Consider the following 23,340-nt stretch of genomic DNA (forward strand, 5'->3'; position numbering starts at 1 on the left):
GTGGTGTCATACAACTGTTTCATGTTTCCATTTCTTGCTGCTTCCTCTGCTTCTTCGGCTAGGTTGTCGATGTATTTCCGCTTGTCCGCCTTAATGCTCCTCTTAACCATTCTATTGATATTAGTATACTCTTCTTGTGCCTTTGCCTTGGATGCTCTTGTACGACTGTTTGTCACTAGTGCTTTCTTCTCTTTTCTTGTTTGGATTCTTTTTTGGGTTTCTGTAGATATCCACTCCTTTTGCTGGAATTTCCTGTAGCCAACCACTTCTTGGCATGTGGATATTAGTGCGTCTTTAATATGTTGCCACTGACTGTCGATGCTGTTTTCGTCTTCAAGTAGGTCCTGGAGAACGTCAAATTTGTTTGATAGTTTCAGTCTGAATTCCCCTTGTTTTTCTGCGTCCCTCAATAGGCTCACGTTGTATTTCTGTCTGTTAGCTGTTGTCTCCGTCTTGTTCTTCTTGAGCTTGAGTTTCAGTCTAGCAGTTAACAAATGATGGTCAGATGCTACATCTGCCCCCCTTTTAACTCTCACATCCTGTAGTGATCTTCTGAACTTCTTACTTATGCAGATGTGATCTATTTGGTTCTCTGTTGTGTGGTCTGGTGATACCCATGTTGCTTTGTGTATCCTCTTATGTGGGAAGATGCTGCCTCCGATAACAAGCTTGTTCAGTGCGCAGATATCCATGAACTTCTCTCCGTTTTCGCTTGCTTCTCCAAGTCCATGTGTTCCCATCACCTCCTCATATCCGATGTTTACTTTTCCTACCTTTGCATTAAAGTCACCCATGAGGACGGTGGTATCTTTCTCTGGATATTTGTCCAGGATGTTCTGAAGCCTGTCGTAGAACTCCTCTTTTTCTTCTTCTTCACTGGGGTTCGTTGGTGCGTAGCATTGGATGACATTCATCTTTATCTTCTCCTTTGTTGTTCTGAACGATGCTGTGATGATCCTTGGTCCATGGGCCTCCCATTCTATCAGTGCTCTCTGTGCGGCTCTTGATAGCATGAGGGCTACCCCTTCTGTGTGTGGGGCATGGTCATCTTCATGGCCCGAGTAAATCAGCAGCTCTCCACTCATTAATCTTTTCTGGCCTGATTGTGTCCATCTTGCCTCACTGATGCCCATTAGTACAAGATTATAGTTTTTCATCTCTTGTGCTATTTGAAAGGTTTTCCCTGTTTGGTACATTGTTCTTACATTCCATGTTCCAATGGTAATGTTTTTCCTGGTTGAGAGAAGGATGGTCAGTCCTGTGGCTTCCAGGGGCTCCTGGCTTTCACCACACAACGTCATTTGTCTTCTAGCTGAAGAGCTACTCTCTCCCAGGGCCGTGTCCTCTCGTAGTTTTCTTGTCGACGTTTCTGTAACTGCAAGTGTTTTACAGGGTGGGGTTGTTGGCCCCACGCCCAACCCCCAACCTGGAGGACCAGGTGCTGCTTTTCGTCCGGCCTCTACTCTAAGACCTGCCCGGCATGGTTGCACCTACGGGGGGTATGAATACCCGCCGGTATAGCCTTTAGAGTCACGGAGGCACGCAAGCCTCCCCACCACGGCAAGGTAGCAGCCACGGGGGGCTTGATTTTAAATTAGGTTGTAATATTTGATTTGTTGTTTTTTTATTTGAAATGGATCGATTGTTTTAATTGGTTTGCTGATATTTACTTTTCTTGGTTTTCGATTTGTTCTTCTTTGTAAAAGCTGTTTTGAAAAAATTGCTTTAAAAAATAATATGATCATTATTATATTATTCTAAATACTAATGCAGGAGCATCTTTTCCTTGTGTCTAAATGTCACTTCACTCACTAATCTCTGCATATAGAGAAACATGAATATACATAGATGATAATACTGATGATACATAATAAATATAAATAAATAAACTGTGAGCAAACAAGTCAGATCTAGAAACTTCAGCCTTCATCTTCCAGCTGCATCAGAAAGAGTTAACTTGATAAAGAGTGAAGTTACGTCACCTGGTGGACGGACCGAATCTGGACCGGCCTCCTGCAAACAACAACAACAACAACAACAACAACAACACATGAGACTGAAAACAAGAGACAACACACGTCTGCAGACTGAGTTGTTGTTGGGTTCACCTTGTTGTTCAGACACCATCTCAACTCACTGCCTCAGTCGACTGTGTCACGCTGATCTCCTGCTGCCGCTATCGCAACTGGACTCTTTTGTAACCAGCGCCACATCTGAGGCCTCCTGGAAACTGGAGTCTAAACTCCTCCTCCTCCTCCTCCTCCTCCTCCTCCTCACGAAGAGGACATTGATACCGGGAGGTCGGTGGACATGTCGGCAGCATCTGTGTGTTCTGATCAGATTCCAGATGTTTTTAATTGTTTCTGCATTCTCAGATGAGCTGTTTTTTAGTTTTAACCACATAAGTATTTCACTGCATGTGTGGGCTGATGGGAAAATAGAGACTGTCCCTGTGTGTGTGTGTGTGTGTGTGTGTGTGTGTGTGTGTGTGTGTTTGTGTGATCTGCTCAATACCTAAAAACTCCACAGACAATTACTTGAAATATTTTATTTAAATGTGAAAAGCAGTACAAACATGAGAAAGGGTCTGGAGCATTGCACAATTTTTTTTCTTCAAGGTTCTGAGCTTCTCCACGTTCAGTTTGAAATATATAGAGAGATATATATTGGACATGATATTAAAGCAGCAAGTCTCTGTTTTAATTTGAAAAGGTTTACATTAATGAAGAAATAAGGAGTTTAACACATGGTGGCAAATGTTTAGGGTTTCAAAAGTACGTAAAACACAGAGCAACGATTATAAGTGTAAAGACGAAGCGAATTGATTATTCAGCTTCGGTCATTTAGTGATAACAAAATATCTGAACTTTTATTATTGGAATATATATTTTCGTATATATGTTTAAGTATATGAGAACAGAACTGTGCAGGAAGCATTAAACAGTGAAGTCAAATTAAAGCTGAGATTTATATGAAGCATAAAACTGAACGAGCTCGGAAACCTGCAGAACAGAAAAATGTGCAACTTTCCAAAACTCTTCTGAGAAAAACTACATTAAACTGGGAGGAACCGTTCCACACACAATACTTTGAACTTTTTTACTTTCAACTGGACATGGTTTGGTTTTAAGAAAAACTTTGGATATGCTGTTAAAAAAGTTTTACATTCCTCAAACAGTGTTTCACATGAAGGCTTTATCCCAAAGAGAATCCAACTTTGATTTTCATCAAATGAAATTAGTAATAAGACAAAGATAATGAGTAAAAATGTGAGTGGTAACTTCTCTCTGAACATCAACAACACATAAAGCTTAACCCCCCCCCAAAAAAAAATTGAAGCAAAACACCTGTGGTTTAATTCCTCTTTTCAAAAAAGTCAGTTCCCTTTTTTTGTTTAAAATTAAGACAAAGTTCAAACATGGAAATGAGGTCGTATCTTAGAAGTCAGTGATTTTACAGATGTAAACCAACACGGACGCTCCAGTGTTCATAAAAACACAATAAAACTTCTACCTGCTCCTATTATCATCTGTTTCATTAAGACATTAAACAAACTGTGGTTTCCTGATGAAATTATGCTTTGAAATATTAATATTACTACATTTTCATATTTATTGTGTCTGCAGCTCCAGACATCATGTCTCCACCCCCCCCGCCAACTGCAGTTTATCTTCAGATTTGTCTTTTGAAATGTTGGCGACAGCACAGATTCAATTTTGCCCAAAGAGCAGATTAATGTAATATTCAGTCGGTGTCGGAGCCTGATATGTTTATTCCGTTCAGACCTGGTGTGAAGATCTGTCCTTAATGTGTCTCCTGTGACCTTGAGTGACAGGAGACCTGGACCTGGTGCTGACCACTTGTGATTAGGCCACTCAGGACAGAAGTTAACACCAGGTCTGAAGGAGTCAATGTTGAGGTATTGAATATTCTGTAGATTATGAGATTAGAAAAATAACCGTTTCTTACAGCTGTGGTGTTAATGTGTTTGTTTGCATTCACTCAAAGTAAAATACAAACTGTGATGTGAACTAACTGTTCGCTCGTCGCTGGTGATGAAGCTTTAGACTCTAGTGTTAGAGGAAATCACTGCAGGCAGCAGATGATGCTTTTGTCTCATCGTGAACAAACTGAATTTAACAGATGAGTTTTAAACGATGACAGTCTTCAGATCTGGTGATTCGGTGACTGTGAAATAAAAAGCATGTTTTCTTTAATCCCTACTCTAACGTACCAAAATAAGACGTTTTAATTTTTCTCACAAATAAATAAAAAAGACTTTCAGCCAGGCTGGAGTCGTGGAAACAATAAAGTGAAGAAGTGCAAAGAAAACACAAGATGAAGTGAGGACCACAGGCGAGCTGTAACCGACGTGTGTCTTATCTGCTCTCGCTGACCATCTGGACGATCAGGTCCCGGGCGTCCTGCACCCCCGAGCTCAGCTGCGCCTCGCCCCTCCTCGCGTGCGTCCCGATGAGGAACAGCTTCCGCTCGCCGATCTCGGACAGCGACAGAGCGTCGTGGAGGTCGGTGATGCTGCAGGCGCCCGGGAGATCCTGGGAATGAGAGGGGGGGGGGGGGCAGGTAGAAGACATGAGGAGACGCGTGGTGGAGACACATTAAGACATTTTCTAATAAGAGGATTCTTCATCTGACTCTTCGATTCTGGTGAAGACGGAGGAAACCACTTTCTAGAGGCGTGTTCTGACACATGAGCAGATTATTAGGTACGGACATTTTCCATATTAACCTTTTACCTATGAAGAACACAGCAGGAGATTGTAGAAATAATTTCTAATATAAAAAAAAAGCCCAGATTATGTTCTGGAAATTAAAGGTTTCATAAAAATAATTTAGGTTTTGAAGAAAAAGCTAAATAGAAATCCACAGAAGACACCACAGACCCTGGGGAGCTGTGATTCACCATCTATTGCCAAACATTTAAAGTTAATTGTTATATCATCAGCAGTTTAATAGAATATTAATCACAGCTCATCTGAGTACACATCATCTGAATACAAAGTGAAGCTGTGTTAACAGATTTCAAACCGAACACAGATGCTCACAGGCTTTTTATTGAAAAGCCTCTCGAGAGGCTTCTGTCACACTCACCTGTTTGTTGGCCAGCACCATCAACGGCAGGCAGGGGTCAGAGGTCAGCAGCGCGTGTAAATGTTCCTTAGCAACTGGGAAGAGCTGTGGGTGGGAGGAGTCGACCACGAACACCAGCAGCAGAGCCTTGGACATGTATTTCTGCCAGTACGGCCGCAGGTCCTCTTTACCGCCGACTGACAGACACACAACAGATCATCACAATCACCATCGAGTCTTTTTGAATCTCCTGTGACTCTAACGTGTCGTCTGACTCACTCTCTAAGAACTCGATGTGCAGGTCCTCTCTGTTGATGGACACGGCGTTGAAGCCCTGAGTCGGCTGCATGTCCTGCTCCAGGCTGCCGGTGCTCAGGCAGTGCAGCAAACTGGTTTTACCGGCTCCGTCCAGACCCAGAACCAGAACCTGGGTCCCCCTCGGCCTGGACTGTGGACAGACACACAAAAACACACACATTTTGGTGACATGGATGAGTCACTGAGACACAAATCTGTTAAAAATATAAGTAAAAGTGGATTATTTTACTACAATGAGAAGTAAACGAAGTAAAAGAGAGCGAATGACTCAGAGGTGACACACAACGGGTTTAAAGACACACAGAACAAATACAGAGATCTGCAGAATCACAACAAGGACACACAACATGACTCAAAACCAAAAACAAAATGAATACAAAGACACAATCCAAATAGAAAGAGACACAACATGTCTACAGTGACATGGGTTGGATGGGTGGGGGGGTTTATATGCCAGTGCCCAGGGCCCCATTGAGTCACAATCCGCCCCTGTTACATGTTAGATTATTATCTAATTCTTATTTAATTTTTAATATTTTCAAAGAAATGTTAACTCTCCATCATCCTCCAGGCCCCAGCCGAGGTTCCCAGCAGCTCGAGTCCGGGGAACACGCCTCTTACCTCGGGTGGCTCTGGGTGTTTGGCCGCAGCAACAGGCGGAGGAGCAGCTGCAGCAGAGACACTCTGCTCGGTTATCTTCATCTCCTCCTCTTCCTCCTTCCTCCTCCTCCTCTTTGATCCATCCACCTCCTTCTTGTCATCTCCCTCCTTTCCTTCTCCTCCTCCTCCTCCTCCACCACCTCCTCCTGCTCCTCCGGCCCGGGCTTCGGGCGTCTTCTGCCCGGAGAAGGACGCGTAGTTCCAGATCAGGTACGCGACGCCCCCCGCCACAGCCGCGGAGGCACCGAGGGCTCCGGCTTCTCTCCAGCCGACCATGGTGCTCGACAGGCGGCTTCGCTGCTCGGAGTCAGGCGGACATTGTTCTGGGTGAAGTTTTAAATTCGCCTCCTGCTGCGGATCAGCTCCTCAACAAGTGGATTAACGAACAGGAAGCTGACGGGAACTCATTTCCGGCCTGTTTACCCGCTCTTTGTTGATGCGCTGCCACCGGCTGACCACCAGGGGGCGCGAGCTTCCCTTCACCACCATAACAACTGAACTCAAAATCAATATTCATATTAATCAATATTTAATTTTCTACTATCTTCAGAGATGGATTTTCCACTACACAGTGATATGAGCTTTCTTAGAGATAGAATAAATAGATATTGAATTAAAAATAAATGAAATAAAACCTAAAATCTTCAGATATTCCATTTATAATATTTTCAATACAGAAAAGGTTTTTTATCTCTTGTTCATTCTTTGTTTATGAAATAAAACTCACATCAAAGTCATATAATTCCACATTTAAACTAAATAGAGACATGACAAACATCAGCAGATCAGTACTTTTATTTAGAAATGAAAACGATCCCAATATATATATTTTTTTTTACAATAACTGAACAAACAACAAATCAACTCAAATCCAACGCTATAGAAAACTCTTAATTTTAAATGAGCTGGGTGAAACTGTGAGAACAGAATATGAGACCCGTCCTTCCCTCACATCACGGTCTGAGCGGTGCTGCCGGGTCGTCTCCTCCTCACCGGTCGCCCGTCGGCCTCTCCGGAGCCGTGAGGAGCCAGGCGTTGAGCTTGTTCTTCTCGGGCTCCACCCTGAGGTTCTGCCTGGTCCGGGCCCTCAGGGATGGGGGTCTCTTTTTGTGGCCGGCCCCAGTCTCCTGACTGTGCTCCGCCCCGGACCTGGAGGAGTCCACCACCTGGGTCTGGCGGTGCCTCCGGCCCTTGGTCACCTCTTGGACGCCGCTGTAGCTCTTGTTCTTGATGGAGCACAGGAGTCTGGCCCTGTTGCTGGACTCCTCATCTGGTTTCTCCTTCTCCTCCTCGTCGTCTCCAGAGTTCTTGTCTTCGCCGTTTTGCGAGAACATCTTCTGCTGCCATGTGATGAACTCTGACATGGTGTCCTTCAGGCGGGAGGCGAAGTCTTGCTGCGTCATGGTGACCTGGCTGCTGACCTCCACCGTGGCCTCCTTCAGCTTCTCATACTGGGCCTGGACGTTGATCATCTCCTCCAGGAAGTCTGAGGAGACAAGCTCTTGCACGGCCGTGGCCCTCCCCAGGAACTCTGCACACACCTTCTCCTTCTTTGGCTTCCTCTGCTTTATGAAGGAGAGGAGATGAGGCATGGCGGTGTAGTGTATGGCTTTGATGGACACCAGCTTCTTGTAGATGTAAAGCACATCGTGATGTCCAGCTTCCACAGTAGCCTTCAGGAACTTCTGAACCTGGTCCCAGTCCTGCAGGGCCAGTCGGATCTTCCCAGGGGGGACGGCGGGCTGCGTGTGGTAGAAACCGTACATCAGGTACAGGCCTCCCACTCTGATTTGGTAGCTGTACGGGGAAAGGAAGTACTTCACGGCTGTGGCTAGTGTCACTCTGCTGAACCTCTTCTTCTCACCCACACCTGCGCAGCCCAGGAAGACATCAGAGAGGCCCATGGTCCTCCAGATGGCTGAGAACACCTCGTACCTCACCGAGTCGGCCTGCTGGAAGCGAGCGAGCAGCTCCTCCACGTCCTCCGTCAGAGGGTGGAAGAAGAACTCTGTGTAGATGGGCGGAAGACGAGGCATCGTGTCCACAACACCTCACAACTCAACAGCTGCAGATCATCATCTGAGGAGCTCGGCTAAGAACCACATGAGGGGAGGAGAGTCCAGACAGGTGAGGCTCGATTTCAGCCAATCACCTGAGAGCTGGGTCTACGAGTGGGCGGGGACAATCAGGTTAATTATCCAGTCAAGAGAACTGCTGTGAACATTGTTTGTCCACAAGTCACTGATGGTGTCCACTTTTAAGGCTAAAAAAGACCATACATAAATATAACAATATATATTTATATAAATATACATTTAAATGAATAGATAAAGGAAAAAAATTCATGAATTTTGATGTCCATTTATTTCTTAATCTATCTAATTAGAAATGAATTCATGTATTTTTCAAAATGTATACATTAACGTATACATACATTTCTACATTTTATTATGTTTTTCTACATCTATTCTTTCAGATATATTTCTCCACAATTTTATTAATGTATTTCTACATTTATTTATCTGTTTATATATGATATTATTTTTTGGGCAGATGTTCGGGGGGGGTTAAGAAATCAGAGCACACGATTATAGGAAAACGTTAATGAGCCCTCAGTCAAAGAACTGTTCTGCAAACACTGAGACAATTAAAGCACACGTATACTGCTAATAAGAAAAATCATGCACACAGCTTATCCGCCAATAAGAGCCTATATCATAAATTAAATATTATCCTGTTTTAGTCTTAAGGAGATTATATGTATCGTTCATTATAGAAATTACTATAAATTTGGGATTTAGAGTAATTCAATTTAGAGCAGTAATAATGAATTTCAGTATTTATATCCCTTTGAATTTATTCTGAAGGCTTGACCAAAAGCTAAAATAAGCAATAATTATAAGCTAAAAAAAGAAATAAAATTACAAACCCGATCATTAAAATCAACAACACAATTTGAGCCACACACACCATCAAAAGTATTGTGTTGCTGTTGTCAAGTTTTATTAAGATTTAACAAAACTGGAAACCTGTTTGGCCAAAATAGTCTCTTTCCTCATTTCCTAAAAAATGCATCCGACAGAATTAAACTCAAGAGATAAAATTCTCTCTCACTTGAATTAAGACCAACACAGGAATTCAAAAAATAAATACTCTTTAACATTCCATCCAATGCTCAGAGGTCGATGGTGGACTGAAAGTAAAGGGACAATTTGAGAGATGAGGCAGAGTGCGACGTTCGACCACAACATATTAAAAGACAATTCTCCCAAATCAGAGCTTCAAGTTACATCGTAGAAGCACCTGGTTTCCAAAAAGGTCCTTAAACTCATCCATGTATTCCACAGTTTCTTGTTTTAATTACTGGATGAAAATGTACACGTTCAACATTGTGAAGGTGATTACAAACAGCATCCTCAGATGTGGAAGATAAGTCTGTGAAACATGTTAAAGGGGAGAAAGATTCATGATTTGCTATAAAAAATATCCAAGCTTGGTTGGAGGAGCCGGCTTCATTTCAGACTTTTCCAGAGAAGGAGGAAAACTTGAGGAAACTGGCGAGAGGAGCTGAGAGGGGAGCTGTCCAGTCTGAGCTGAACGCTGGAGCTCAGATCTGCAGAAGAGAACCAGCTTCTCTCTACTGTTACAGATGTGACTGAACAGAAGCCACCTCAGGATTCACAGGATGGTTCTCATTGAGACGAGTGCACAGCTGGAGGAACGACAAGTTTATGTTTCTTGATGCATCAGGAATATTGATGCGTTCATTAATTCTTCATGAAATAGATTTTCCTTTAGATTCAGGGGCGAGATGGATTAAGTTAGAAACGTTGGAGTTCTTGAAGTTTTTATTTGCACATCTGAATGGCTTCTGTATCGAGTGATGCAGAGGCTCATGGGTAATGTAGGATTCAGATCCATCTACCAAAACCAAAACTTGCACTCGGTCTCCTCACACTTAGTAAAAGCACACAAAGCCTCTTTCCTGTCAGTGGACATTTAAAAAGAAGTTTCAGTGACTGAGGAAGTTTTCATTGAATCATTCTCGTCTCACCTCAAAGTTCATGAACTTGAGAGAAATCAAAACTCTCACTAAAGGAAACCTCCGCTTTTGAAGAGCAACTAAAAGTTCATTTTAGAGAAGCTGTCCTTTAAACGTTCAGAATAAAAGGGGAAGTTTTGGTTTGAGACATTTAAATGAACGACAACAACAAAACTGAAATGAAAGTTGAAACATAAAAAAAAAAAAAGAAGAGAGTTTATGATCTCTTGGTGATTTGTCGGCCACACAGGTCGATGTATCCCGTGGCTCTCTCTTCCTCCCGTCTACCAGCCTCCTTTCCCGCTCTTCTTCTTCTTCTGTGGGGCCTTCTTGCGAGTGGCCCCCGGGGCGGCAGGTTTCTGCTGCCGCGGTGGGACCACGTTGCTGGCGGGGGCGGCTGAGGTGGAGCCGGACGCAGACCCTGGTCTGGGGGAGGTGGGGGGGCTGGTGGCCGTCTTACTGGCGTCGCTGGAACGGAGAGAGAAAACCAATGGTGTCACAGATCGTTCTCAAAGTCGAGTATCTGACTGATTCATCAACTGTTTCAACAAACCTCTTCTACATCCATATGGAAATGTATGATTTATGGATTCTTACAAAAACCCAATTCTACAATTCCTGTGTGAGATTAAATCTCATAAAGAGACGAATTGAAAGCTGATATTATAACATCTCGTGTTTAAGCAGTTAGAAATTCATTTTAACAGATGGACTTTTCATTAGGCCGACTTTATTTTGGCCAAGAGACCACATGTGCAGTTTCTCCTGCACAGCAGCTGGAGGTCTCCACTGAGGATTCGTTGGCAGAGAAATAAAAAGGACAATTTCTGCTGCTTTTCCTCCATTAGAAGAGTTTATCACACGGTTCAAATTTCAGGAAATGACCCCCAGACAGCTCTTTCTCTCAGGTGACGTGCACATGCTCATACTCACAGCTCGGCTGAAGCTCCTGCCGTCGCTCCCTGTGTGCCTTTTCCGATCTGCTCCTTCTTCTTTCCCTTCTTCTTGCCTCTGTAGTAGGAGCGCTCCTTCATGGGTAGCCACCTCTCAAGGTCGGGGGTTGCTTTAGGGTCGCAGTTCTTGGGTAGTTTGCCTGAAATGAGAGTATACTTCATTATGCTTCATTGCTCAGACAGAATAAATCACCATGTGTGGCAGCAAGGGGCGCTGTAGCTGTGTAAACGTTCCTCCATGTTGTAAAGATTATCTCAATACAAGGACTTTATGAAATATGAGGTAGCTACCAAGTGACAACTTACCTTTCTTCTTCTTCCTCTTCTTCTTGATCTCAGCTTGGCTGTAAAGGAAATGCAGACATAAAGGTTAAAACAACATCTTCTATAAAAAGAATAGAATAAATGTGAAAATCATGAATCCGACGTGGAGGCCTCACCCTTGTTCTTTAGGAAGATTTTCTCCTGGGACTTTGGCGGCTTTTTTCCTGACATATGTGGCCCCGTGCGAGTTTTCCAGCTCGTCCACGTCCACGTTGAGAGACATGGCCTCGGCGGAGGGAAGGTGTTTGCTAAGGCTGAAGAGGAACGCTAAGGAAACATTGGTGTTCTGACACTTCACCTGCACTCCATTTCAGATTCTGGATCAACCATCTGTCGTTTGGTCTTCTGAGGCTTTAAAGAACTTTTTCTCTCATCATTCATTCATCTGCTAGATATTTACCTGATAAAACAACTGATTGTTTTTCCTGTAAAATTATAAAAAATGGTAGAGAATTTAGCTAGTTTTTCCAGAGCCCATAACAGCATCTTCACACTTATCTTCTGTTTAAAAATGTCTTAAACTATTAATCAAGACAAAAGATACTTGTTCATTATTGTCTGTTGATCAACTACTAGAATAATAATCAAATGTTCGGCAGGTGAAAAGGATACGATTTGGCTTTGTCCGTGTCCACCAGGGAATACGCTGAGATGAGTTGTGCCAACGTGTGGATGTCCTTGGTGTTCTGCCTGTTTAAATAAAAATATAAAAGTATTTGTTAGCATGAAGTATTATCAAGTTTGATAAATCAGCAGCTGAGAGAGATTCTCTGAGATGCAAGTCATGTGTAACTCTGCTACCCCCTCCCCCCCGCCCCAACATGCTTGGACTCACTTCCACAGCTGCTCCAGATCACTAATGGCTTCTTTCTTCCGTCCGTACTTCAGTTTGAAGTTGGCAGCTTCTCGTACGAGAGCCAAGTGTGAAGCAGATCCAGGCTGCGGAGGAAACAATACAAAGAACAGGAACATTAACCAGTGGAAACATGTTCAGGAACTAACGTGTGTCGGATTGTCTATTAACACACAGTTAAGACTATAAGTGGTTGTTAGTTTAAAAATCTATCTGTCTACAATACCTGTTCAGACTGGAAATGCTCGATAGCTTGTTTGAAGACGTCAATAGCGCTGTCGATGTCTTCTTCATGGGAGTACATCGTTACTAGAGCTGAAATCTAAGGAGTGAGAAGCCCAGTTAGTCAATGATATGAGAAGTTACTTTACAAAGTTTAAAGTATGAAATCTAGACTACCTGATGACTTAAATGCACAATGTTGTTTTCTTTTGAAGACTTACCATCCCTGATTTGTGCTTGAACTCTTCAATGGACCTCAGGACATCGCAGGCTTTAGTCACATGACCTGAGGACCAAAACAAATCATTTAAACAAAGTGTAACGACACAAATTCTGCTCCGTTCATCTAAGCCTTCATCATATAAGCTTTAATATATATAGAATTACTTCCTATGCAAAGACAGTAGAATTTGTCCGAACGCATTAAATCATAAACCATTAACAACAACAGTACCTTGTATTAAATAAAGTTGTGCCATTGTCAGTTTGATGCCAGATGCACTCTCTGGATGCTGATCAGAGAATTGCTGAAAAACAGGAAGAGACAGTTTAAGATGTGTGAAAATACAAAAATCGCTGAATACACACATAATAGTGACGACGTTAACAACACCACACATTTGATTGTAGCAGTTTCGAATGAATGGAACCATAAATAGCGGGAAAACAAACAGCTGGTTACTGATCATGTTTTACATTTAATAGATCTCAACATTTATAGAGGCTCAGATATTGGGCACAACAGCTTAATTAGCTGTATTGGTAAAAAAGAGTTTAAGTCATTGACAGGGTTTTAATTGTGGGAATGAAACAGAAACTCTTTGGTACCTGGAGCAGCTCGATGGCTCTGCTGTGCTGCTTCTCTCTGCACAGCTGAGCGACCTGGATGAGGACCGGTCGAGGGTGACCTGGGTTCTGAGACTGAAGATTGGAGGACAGCTTCCTGCACTGGTCGGCCTGTTAACGACAAACAGCCAAATCAGTTATCACCGTAACGTTTCCTCTGAGTCACATCTGGGGGTTTTCTGTTTCCATCACCGTACCTGATTTGTGTACATGGCCAGCAGAGCTTTGTTGAAGTCGATAGCCTGCAGTTGCTTCTTCGCCAACTTGTACTCAACACCCTCAGTGTTGGTGAGTTTCACCTTCTTCTTTGAGTCGAACACGTTTTGGTCCTGAGGGAACAGACAGAGCGTTAATGAAAACATATTTTGTTCCAGCTGGAATCAGGCTTGATGAGCCTGGTTAAGAATGAAGCAATGAGGTTTGCTGTTATGTCTCGATGCTGATTAAAGCTCATTGAACACAGACGATGGCCGGCTCACAGTCCACCCACCTTGTTTATCGTGATGATGTTGTTGGCAGTCACAGCGAGCAGCCCCACGTCTGACGGTCTGGAAAGAAATCAAACAATCACATATTACAATAATAATCTCTTCTACAGCCTTTTGAATGGCTTCTGAGACCATTTCCTTTAGATCGTGCAGAAATCAACACGTGTACCATCACAACACAAATACAAATTCACTATGACAACATAATATAATCCCTAGTTTCTTTCTTCTCCTCTATATTCCTCACAAATCCTTACTTGAGCTTGATGACCTGGTTGTAGAGCTGCAGCGCCTCATCTGTCCGACCTTGTAACTGAATGATGTAAGCCATCTGAGAATGAATGACGGCCAACTCCGACTCAATGTCCTCTTCAGTTACATCCTGCAAGGGAACAAACGAGGAATGACAAGTGATTAATCTGGGGAGAACTCAAACATCCGGAGCTCGGAACAGTTCAAGTGGGACTCACTCTCATGACAAAATGTGTTATTGAAAATTAATCCCTTTTAGAAATGTCTGACATTGCAAACCTTATCAAGACCAGAATACAAGAACAATTTAATAAATGATACAAACATATTTCAATAAAACAAAGTTCATGCCACTTACAGAATCATCTGCCAGCGAGACTCTGCAAAGCTCTGAAGAAAAAAACAACAATAATTTAATATTAAATCTTAACAGGACAGAAAAGGACATGATGATAAAGGTACGATGGGTGTGACCTACCTTCTGCCTGTTGTAACTTATTAAAAGCCTCCACCAGCTGTCCTTGACCAATCAGAGCGCAGGCAGTGTTGTAACACAGCTCATAGGTCGACTCTGGGAGACCGAGATCTTCCTGCAGTGGAGGAAACACATTTTAAATTAATGCACAGTTAAGTAAAATATATAAAATGAGGCAATCAAAAACAGTTTTTCGCTGTAAGATCATCATTATATAAACTAACACCTCAGCCCAGATGTGATCAACAACACAAAAAGTATTATCAGTGTGGTGTTTACCAGAGGAGCCTTCTCCCACTGACTCATAGCAGCCAGAACAGCAGCCAGGTTGGTTTTCCTCTCCTCCTCGTACTCATCCTGGGAGTTCCTGATCAGATCTGTGTAGACGGACTTGCAATCGTTGTAGCGCTCCAGTCTGTACAACTAGGAAATGAAGAGGAAGAGACAAATCCAGTCAGCCAAAGTTTCCAAGTTGGTGAGTAAAAACCTGAGTATATGTTTCCACACAATATCTTATATCCAGCATCCAGTAATATTATATCTTTCCAACTGGTCAGAAATCCTCACCACTTGACCGTAAAGCTCCTTCAGCTTGTCAGTTTGCTCCGGAGCATTTTCAATGGTCTTCAGGGCGTTTTCCACTCGGTTCAGCCGGTACTCGCAGTACGCCTTCTCAAACACCACCTCACTGATGGACAAGAGAACATAAACATCTCAGTGATGAAATGAGGTCAGATCAGCTTTCTGCGGTAGCTCTAATTAGAGCAGGGATTAATGTTAACCAAACACGAGAGGGAGAAGTTAATGTCAAGTGAAATAAGTGGTTGTTGTTGTTTACCTGCCGAGCATCTTTGTGTGAGTGTTCATGACATTCAGAGCCTCTTTGAAGCTGCCGTTCTGAGTAAGGCAAACGATTTTACACTGAAGGGCCGTCACATCTTCCCTGTTATCCTGCAAAACTGGGACAAAAGAGAAAACACAGATTAAAAAACACTCAGTGATGCATATTAAGGAAGAACAACAAGGATTCAATGTCCTCAAGAAAAAAAACTTTAGTTCTTCTCCAATGTTTGCAAAACTTCAGTGATTCAGATTTTTTAGACCATTTAATTTATGAAAACAGAAAAAGGTGATTTAATTGCAAACGGGATCTGGTCTAGATGGGGTTAAAGATATAAATGAAATATGTCAGAAATCTGACACGTAGTTTTGGACCGTGTTTAACCTTCCTGGGTTTACGTGGATATACTGGTCTATACTGTCATTTATCATACTCATCTATATCAATCACTTTACTGCTCTTCGCACTGAAGAACCTTATCTCAACTTCTATTGCTTACTTTACTTTGTCGACTTGATTAGAGGATGACACCCTTTGTTTCGTTGAGCTTGCACAGTGACAACGATTAAGAATCCTTTCCCATGTTTTCTCAGATGCAAAGAAGGAAAGAAATTGGTTTAAAATGGAGTTGAGGCTTTATTCGGTTTTCGTTTGTCACCTACTTGACTTAATACTAGTTCAACTGCATTAAAACAGGATGATAGAGAGAAGTCTAAAGGTTCCTCCAGACTAGAGCTGCTGACTGGAAGCGGATCAGTGCCAGCCATAAGAAGTTAGCATCCCGGCTAGGGACACGTCAGTGGTCAGAGGAGGACGGAGGAGGAGATACGAGGCAGAGTAGTAAACCTTCTAAAAACCCTAAACCCACAGGAACCAGTTTAAAAGGTCTTTGGGACCCTGACGTGTGCAGCTCGGGGGAGAAGTTTGACCAACAAGTCGACGTTTGAGAGGTCTAGCAGGAAAGCTGCGGTTAGCCTAGCCACATGCTAACAGCTGGCCCAGTGCAGCCCGCTTGCCCGGAGAAAAGCCCCGTCCGGCCGCCGACTGGCCGCAGCTCCGGCGCTGCTCGACGGCCACATGAACACCAAAGGCGCCTTACTTTTAGTCAGAGCCTTCAGGGCCCGGCTGTAGTCTCCATTCTGCCCGCAGCGGTTCACTTCGGTCCACAGCGAAGCCACGGACACTCCTCCGCTCGCCATCTTGGCCCGTGTGAGGTTCTGGGAGGAGCGGAAGTACACGGGGTTCAGTTCCGGTTCAACGAGATATATCTTTTATTGTAAATAAATTCAAACACGCAAGTAGAAGTTTGAAGATAGTTTAAGAGGTTTTCTTAAAAGTTATTAATGAAGTATACATTTTTTATGTACAAGGTTTTTATTTTCCTTTGTCGCAGATTTACGGTGCGTTCAATAACACAATGAAAAACCGTAAATATACAATAACATTTCAATAATAAAAAGAACATTGAAAGTGCAAAAAGTCAGAATGTGTTTTGGAGTCCAGAGTAACTGGCAGATAATATCCATGTGTGTTAGCATTTTAAAACAATTCCCATTAATTTGTGTAAAATGTACACATACGTACATATTTCGACAATATAAATCAAAGCCGGCTCTAAATACTGTACATTATACAAAAGCTCTACTGTATTAAATATGTGTCTACCTTGTGTGTACATATGCATCCTGTACATTGTTAGATCATATTTGCAAACTACCACCATATGATTCACGTACCTCATGTATATAAGTAACCAGACAGTTATTTGTTCCAGCATCTTTGTACTATTTCCCCCTCTCACATTTCCTCCATGTCTACATTGTATTAAATGTTTTTAATCCACACTTGTACTTGTTGTTTCCTGTTGCACTTCTGTCTTGTTCAGTTTAACTCTATTTGCACATAGTAGTTATGTTTATGTTGCCAGTTTCTAGTAGTCTGATGTTAATTGCATGTCAGCCTGTGTATTGTGTACACACATATGGCTAATATAGCCCATATCATTGTGGGAACTGTTGTGCTTTCTATAAATTATATAGCCTTGACCTTGTTATGTTATGATCCGGAATTTATAAATTGAACTGAACTGAATACCTTTTATTATAATCCCTTCTTCTTTATGCCATGGATTTTGTGCAGGACTTTGTACAGTAGTTTAGATTAATGCTACACAAATAAAGCTGTTATTATGATTTTTATTTTATCTCTATAGCTTGTGTATTCCTGTGTCTGTGTGTGAAGTGTTGATATTTCCGCGGCGCGAGGCGGCCGGTGAAGGCAGCGCGGCGGACTGGAGGGGGAAGAGTTGTCACTGTGTCTCCAGCTCGTCTCCAGCAGCCATGGCCGGGATTAAAGGTTCGATTCCGTTTCATTCACCCGAGAAAAGAGCCTCCGAACTCGGGCCTGGTGTTCGCGCAGCTGCGTTAAAAAAAACAACACGCAGGCGGACCGGCGCGTTCTGCACGTTTCGCGAGCTAACGGTTTTTTTATTCTTAAGCTAGCTAGCTGCCGGGGCCAGCATCATAGCGTTAGCATGTAGCCGCACTAGCTCATCAATTAGCAGCGTTATCAACAATTACACACATTCACACGAGCTGCTCCTCCATTCAATGTTTTGTGTTTAAGAACCCGTGTTTAACAGGAGAGCGTCACAGGAGTGTAGCACCGCAGCAGTGTGTGTATGTTTGTCTGTGTGTGTGTGTGGGGGGGGTGCACCTTTAACCTGATTGAGACGCTGTGCTTGATGCAAGTGGTTTAAATTGCTGTGAGCATCATCAGCAGCAGCAGCTTGGTTTCCTCAGCTAGTGATGATGTGGACACGTGAAATCAGCTGATGCCTCACATGATGCATCTCAGGGCCCTGCTGCTGCTGCTGGGGGGGGGGGGGGGGGGGGGGGGGTGCTCCTAGGGGCCACACGTGAATCAGACAGATGGTGTGTGTTGCTTTGTCCCTGATGATGATGTTGATGATGACTTCCTTCTGTCTGTCCTGCAGCTCTCATCAGTCTGTCCTTCGGAGGGGCCATTGGTCTCATGTTCCTCATGCTTGGATGTGCCCTCCCTGTATACGAGTAAGTACCAGCCACACGCACAGTCGCACACACAACACAACACAACACACAGACATTGAATTAAGGTTTATTCATGATAAATAGCAACATCAGGCAAGAGGGAACGTGTGTGTTGACAGAAAGAGAAGAGTGAAAGTGAAACCTGAACTTATTTGGTTTTCATGTAAAATGAAACTCAGGAGTTAATGAGATATTCTGGGATGTTCCTACAACTCACCTGTTATAAAACCTGTGACACACAGAAGCTGGTTCTTTGTTCCTCTGGTTGATGCAGCAGAATAAACCCTGGAGTGGAAATAAGCTGCCGCGAGTGGCAGAGAGGTTTTTCATTGTTGATGGACAGATGATGGATATTTGCTTTTGCCAGATTATATCTTTTTGGCCGTGCAGCCGACACAGAATGTTCCAGGTCTCAGATCAGTTATTAAGAATCACACACATACACACAAACACACACCAAACATGGATGGAGCTGATTTGTCTTTTCAGTGAAGCCCAGACAAAGTTCTTTCAGTCCCTGACACGAGGTGACGAGCTCGGGTGACAGATCTGACTCTGGTGCTTATCTAATCTCATTTTCCTCTCAGTCATGATGAAGGGACCAGGTCTCAGACCAGCAGCCTGGAGGAGAGGAAGCAATACGTGTTTATCATCAGTAGAGCCTCACTGATATTATCTGCCAATTTCAACATGTTAATAATACATGCTGGTCCATATGGAGAACTTGCTTTTTAATTATTTATTATCGACAGCTTATTCTAATTCAGTTTTTACACACTTTTGCATCTTAGTCGAATACATATTTAAAATAATCTAATTTCTGTTGCTACATCGCATAATGTTTGTATAAATATTGACATATTGACTTCAAAAAGCACCATATCTCCTGCATTGTGTCAGTTTACACCTTGTGGGAATTCATTTCCTCCTCTTTTTTCCCTGTCTGCAGTAAATACTGGCCTCTGTTCCTTCTCTTCTTCTACATCCTCTCTCCGATCCCGTACTGCATCTCGCGGCGGGTGATTGACGACACAGACTCGGCCAGTAACGCCTGCAAAGAGCTGGCCATCTTCCTCACGACGGGCATCGTCATCTCAGCCTTCGGCCTGCCCGTCGTCTTCGCTAGAGCTGAAGTTGTAAGTCGCGGTGGTCTGAGCTTTGTGGCCCCTCCTTCCTTTTCATTTTCTTTTACCAGAATATAAGTTTATCTAATTTTAAAACATCTAACAAACTTTAAACCATTTGTCACTGGTGGCTGCTGCTGGCGTTGCATTTCTTCTCTTAACTGGTGCAGTTGGTTTTGACCTGGATGTCGCTAATGACCTTCTTCCTCTGGCGTTGGTTCACAGATCGCCTGGGGGGCGTGTGCGCTTGTGCTAACGGGTAACATGGTCATCTTCGGCACCATCCTGGGCTTCTTCCTCGTCTTCGGATCCAACGACGACTTCAGCTGGCAGCAGTGGTAAAGCAGCAGCAGAGGGAGGGGAACGGGGGGGCGTGGGAGGGACCTTAGTCTGAACTGTTTTTATTAGCGTTATTATTATTATTATTATGGTATTACTGTTTGGTTATCGTTGGTGTTATTTATATGATGACCACCACCCATCAATAGACCAAACCAGTGCAATACGCTGTTTTTCTTTTCTTGTCTTTACTGCCTGCATCATGTTGAACTGACATTATAGTGGGATGGAAAACTGACTCCGATTTTGAATCCTTCCACATTTTGCTCTCTGACTTCTGCGTTTGTGAGTTTTTCTCCATCTGTGCTTCAGCTTTTTTCGTTTTTGAGCAACGTTGAACAAAATTACGTTATCTGTGAGACTAAGAACAAATAGAACGTCTAGGACACTAAAATATGATTTCACCAAAAGGACAGGGTCATTTTCTGACTTCTACTTTGTCCCGATTAGTTGATTCGCTGAAAATGCTGTGAATAAGCTTTTTTTTTGTTCCATATAGAGAAGCATGAGTTTCCACTGCGTTGAGAGTGCGTCCACACAACCACACCTGAACTCTGCTGCAGGTGATCCTGCTGTCCTCAATACTCCGGAGTTCTAGAGCCAACTCATCATGGCTGTTTTATTATTTGACCTGAATCTATAAGAATGAAAATCTGTCTTTTATTTTCACTCACAACCTTCGGACCTTTTTAAAATGTAAATTTAAAATGTGATCGTTATCTCTGTGTCTCCTGACATGAAACAAGGAGGCGGTGGTTTGTTTCCTCTCAGAGAAGAGAAGAGGATTATATTCAAACAGGCCACTGCAGAGATCAAATTCAACTGACTCTGTGATTTCCCCGGTGCCGACCAGATGCAGGCTGCTTATTCATCCGAGTTGTTTTGCATCTGATAGCGCTCACTTCCCCAAACGCCTGAGTTAGCCTCACAGGGTCAGGTCAAGAGAGCACGAACAAGCCAGTAGTAGCTTCCAGCTAGCGTAGGATAAGCTGGAGGGCAGCAGCCAGGCAGCGGTAAGACCTGGGTTACTTATAGAGACGGCCCGGTCAGCCGCTAACAGCCCCTAAGCTTTTAAATGTGACTCCCCTGACTGGACTCCTTCAAAATAAAAGAATCCAGACGCTATGTTCATGATTGATTTAAAACATTCGGTCCAGATTCTGAGTTAATTCCATTGATTTTTTTTCCTCACACCAGCATTTCCCCCCTGGATTAGAACACAAGTTACGTTTCAATTATTTCTTTTTTAAGTTTTTTATTTTATTTCCTCGTCCTGTGTGAAGGAAATGTGTACGTCGGTTTGTTAAATCTGTTCTGGGATCAGGTCGGTGTCGTTATGTTTAATTTAATTAGCGCCGGCTAAACACGGATTTAAGCATCTGCTGCCTCGTCTGAGCACCGAGCGTCGAACATGTTAGACTTTTATTTACTGTTGTTTGGAAACGTGTTCTCTGGAAGATTAAGAGTTAGCATTTCTTATTTTTTTCATATTTTGTCCATTTCAAGAAGTTTTGTCACCTTGGGCGGCAATTAATTAATTAATTTGTAGATATATTTTTTTCAATCAGTTGATTTATAAATTGGTCCATAAAACATCTACTTTCACACCACAGAACACAAGGTGATGTCAAATCTTTAATTCATTCTAGACAAAGAAAATCAGTAAATTCTTACAGTTCAGAAATTGGAGAAATCAATTTGGTTGCTTGATAAATGTCAAATGATGAATCGATCACCAAGACAGTTGCTCCATAAAGTGATATTAATCGTTGCAGCTCTAAATTATATTTTTGTAGCTGGGTTTCCACACAGCAGATTTCCAATGGAAGTTTTGTATTGTGTTGAAGACGCTCATAGTTTTCACTGATTCTTTCCCACAGTTACTGTTACGTCTCAAATGTTTAAAACCCCTTTCTATGATTTTACAAGCACTCATTCATTTTGACAAAACTTGCTTTAAAGGTGTCGTTGAAAATCAGGGTAAATACAGGATGTTTATCACTTTGAGGCTGAGGAGGAGACGTCAGTGCTCGTGGGAGCCGGGAGGAGATTAAAAACTAAAAACTCTCAAACTTAAATCCCTTAAGTTCACATGTGTTAACTTGTCTGTTAAATTCACACAGGAATTTAAATTTTAAAACTGAAAGTGTGGTTTTAGAGTAAACCATTTATTTATCTAGAAGTTGTTTGAGTACAATTACCAACGAGCCACAACAATAAAAATCTGTTTTATATATTGTGGTTATAAAGTGTATTTAACTTTTACTACAACATAACTTACTAACAAAGTAAGTTTCATGTCACTCAGCATTAAAAAGATTTGACATTCTGCCTCTGTCCTATTTTATCAAGAGGAACAAAAACCAAATTTGTTAAAACGTTTTTAAACTTTAACGTTTCAGTTGGTAAATTAAACTCTTTCTGAGGAAAGAATGATTTGGAACCCAGGACTCACACTGTGACCTGACGGCTGCTTCTCAGCACGATGACCCGGCGCTCACCGTCCACGCCGTGTGGAAACACTTCCTGTGTGGCACCTGATTCTTCCAGAGATCACAACCTCAGTGAAGGCATTGATTGTATTAAAATGGCGGGTTTTATGATTTATGTCGAAAAACAACCATTATTTAAATGTTGAAAACTACTGACATGATTTGTGCATGTTTATTATTATTTATGTGACACCACTTTGAATCTAAAAGAAAAAGCTCTTAACAGTAGGTTGACCCCCTGGTGGTCGGTGAGCCCGTCTGTGAGAAGGGGGACTCCATGTTGTTTCCTGAGGCATGAACGACCGTATGAATTTAAAGCTTCGTTCTCTGACTTCCTGTTTCGTTTCTGAATTCTCTCCCTGATGTGAGTTCCTCTCTGTGTTTCTGTTCTGAGCACAGATTTGTTTTTCTCACACATTCGGGAGGATGCTGTATTTATTTATTTGAACGGATGATTTGCCATTTTCTATTTACAACTTTTGTGTTAATGAAGCAGAAGTCAACGGGTTGCTTTTTCCTTTTTTTCTTTTCTCTTCTTTTTTAAATAAACGCCATTACTGAACATCCTGTCCTTTGACTGACTTCATTCGCTCTGATGCTCCTCACAGGAAATAAGATGAACTGATATCACAGCGTGGTTTGTTCACGGGCAAAACATCTCAGTGTGTTGAGTGTAAACAGGCTTCTATTAAAGTCGTTTTCTTGTGTCATGATACTGCAATTTTTAGATACAATTAGAGTTAGTAACACAATTTAATATCAATGCTGCTGATGCATTCACACAGATCAGGCAATAATTTAAAAAGAAAATAGGAAATGAACATATATTAACACACAAATATATTAAAATATTATGTACAGGTGTAACTCATGAATACAGTTGGATAAAGTATCTTATCTTGTTACAGATGGTTTAAGAATTTACTGAAATAATCGAATTGTAATGACT

The 23,340-nt window shown here is 42.4% G+C and overlaps 4 protein-coding genes across 5 annotated transcripts; 1 reads left to right on the plus strand and 3 right to left on the minus strand.

Annotated features, from left to right (window-relative positions):
• Window positions 1-2,532: 2,532 nt before the first annotated feature.
• arl9 (ADP-ribosylation factor-like 9) lies at window positions 2,533-6,459 on the minus strand. The gene is made up of 4 exons (XM_062394417.1): window positions 6,031-6,459; window positions 5,371-5,539; window positions 5,113-5,288; window positions 2,533-4,556 (listed from the first exon to the last, which is right to left on the minus strand). Exons 1-4 carry the CDS (start codon window positions 6,343-6,345, stop codon window positions 4,380-4,382), a joined length of 837 nt encoding a protein of 278 aa, XP_062250401.1. The 5' UTR covers window positions 6,346-6,459; the 3' UTR covers window positions 2,533-4,379.
• A 394-nt stretch (window positions 6,460-6,853) lies between these two features.
• Window positions 6,854-8,162, minus strand: LOC133959296 (snRNA-activating protein complex subunit 1-like). The gene has a single exon (XM_062394416.1). The coding sequence runs from the start codon at window positions 8,103-8,105 to the stop codon at window positions 7,059-7,061; it is 1,047 nt and encodes a 348-aa protein (XP_062250400.1). The 5' UTR covers window positions 8,106-8,162; the 3' UTR covers window positions 6,854-7,058.
• Window positions 8,163-9,048: 886 nt separating this feature from the next.
• On the minus strand, window positions 9,049-16,591 carry srp72 (signal recognition particle 72). Its single transcript, XM_062394415.1, has 19 exons — window positions 16,465-16,591; window positions 15,363-15,483; window positions 15,092-15,212; window positions 14,804-14,947; window positions 14,528-14,639; window positions 14,408-14,439; window positions 14,055-14,179; window positions 13,800-13,857; window positions 13,507-13,638; window positions 13,292-13,420; window positions 12,918-12,990; window positions 12,685-12,749; window positions 12,468-12,563; window positions 12,224-12,327; window positions 12,001-12,078; window positions 11,505-11,642; window positions 11,371-11,408; window positions 11,045-11,204; window positions 9,049-10,579 (listed from the first exon to the last, which is right to left on the minus strand). Exons 1-19 carry the CDS (start codon window positions 16,562-16,564, stop codon window positions 10,396-10,398), a joined length of 2,010 nt encoding a protein of 669 aa, XP_062250399.1. The 5' UTR covers window positions 16,565-16,591; the 3' UTR covers window positions 9,049-10,395.
• Window positions 16,592-17,637: 1,046 nt separating this feature from the next.
• Window positions 17,638-22,953, plus strand: leprotl1 (leptin receptor overlapping transcript like 1). Of its 2 annotated transcripts, XM_062394419.1 has the most exons (5): window positions 17,638-17,720; window positions 18,361-18,436; window positions 19,386-19,572; window positions 19,786-19,898; window positions 20,399-22,953. In XM_062394419.1, coding segments are annotated over exons 1-5 (393 nt in total). In that variant the 5' UTR covers window positions 17,638-17,704; the 3' UTR covers window positions 20,400-22,953. The 2 variants fall into 2 exon arrangements, with proteins under 2 accessions (XP_062250403.1, XP_062250402.1); XM_062394418.1 differs by having other exon boundaries at window positions 19,786-22,953.
• The last annotated feature ends 387 nt before the right edge of the window (window positions 22,954-23,340 follow it).

This window comes from Platichthys flesus, chromosome 8, assembly GCF_949316205.1.
Source record: "Platichthys flesus chromosome 8, fPlaFle2.1, whole genome shotgun sequence".
NCBI classification, from domain to species: domain Eukaryota; kingdom Metazoa; phylum Chordata; class Actinopteri; order Pleuronectiformes; family Pleuronectidae; genus Platichthys; species Platichthys flesus.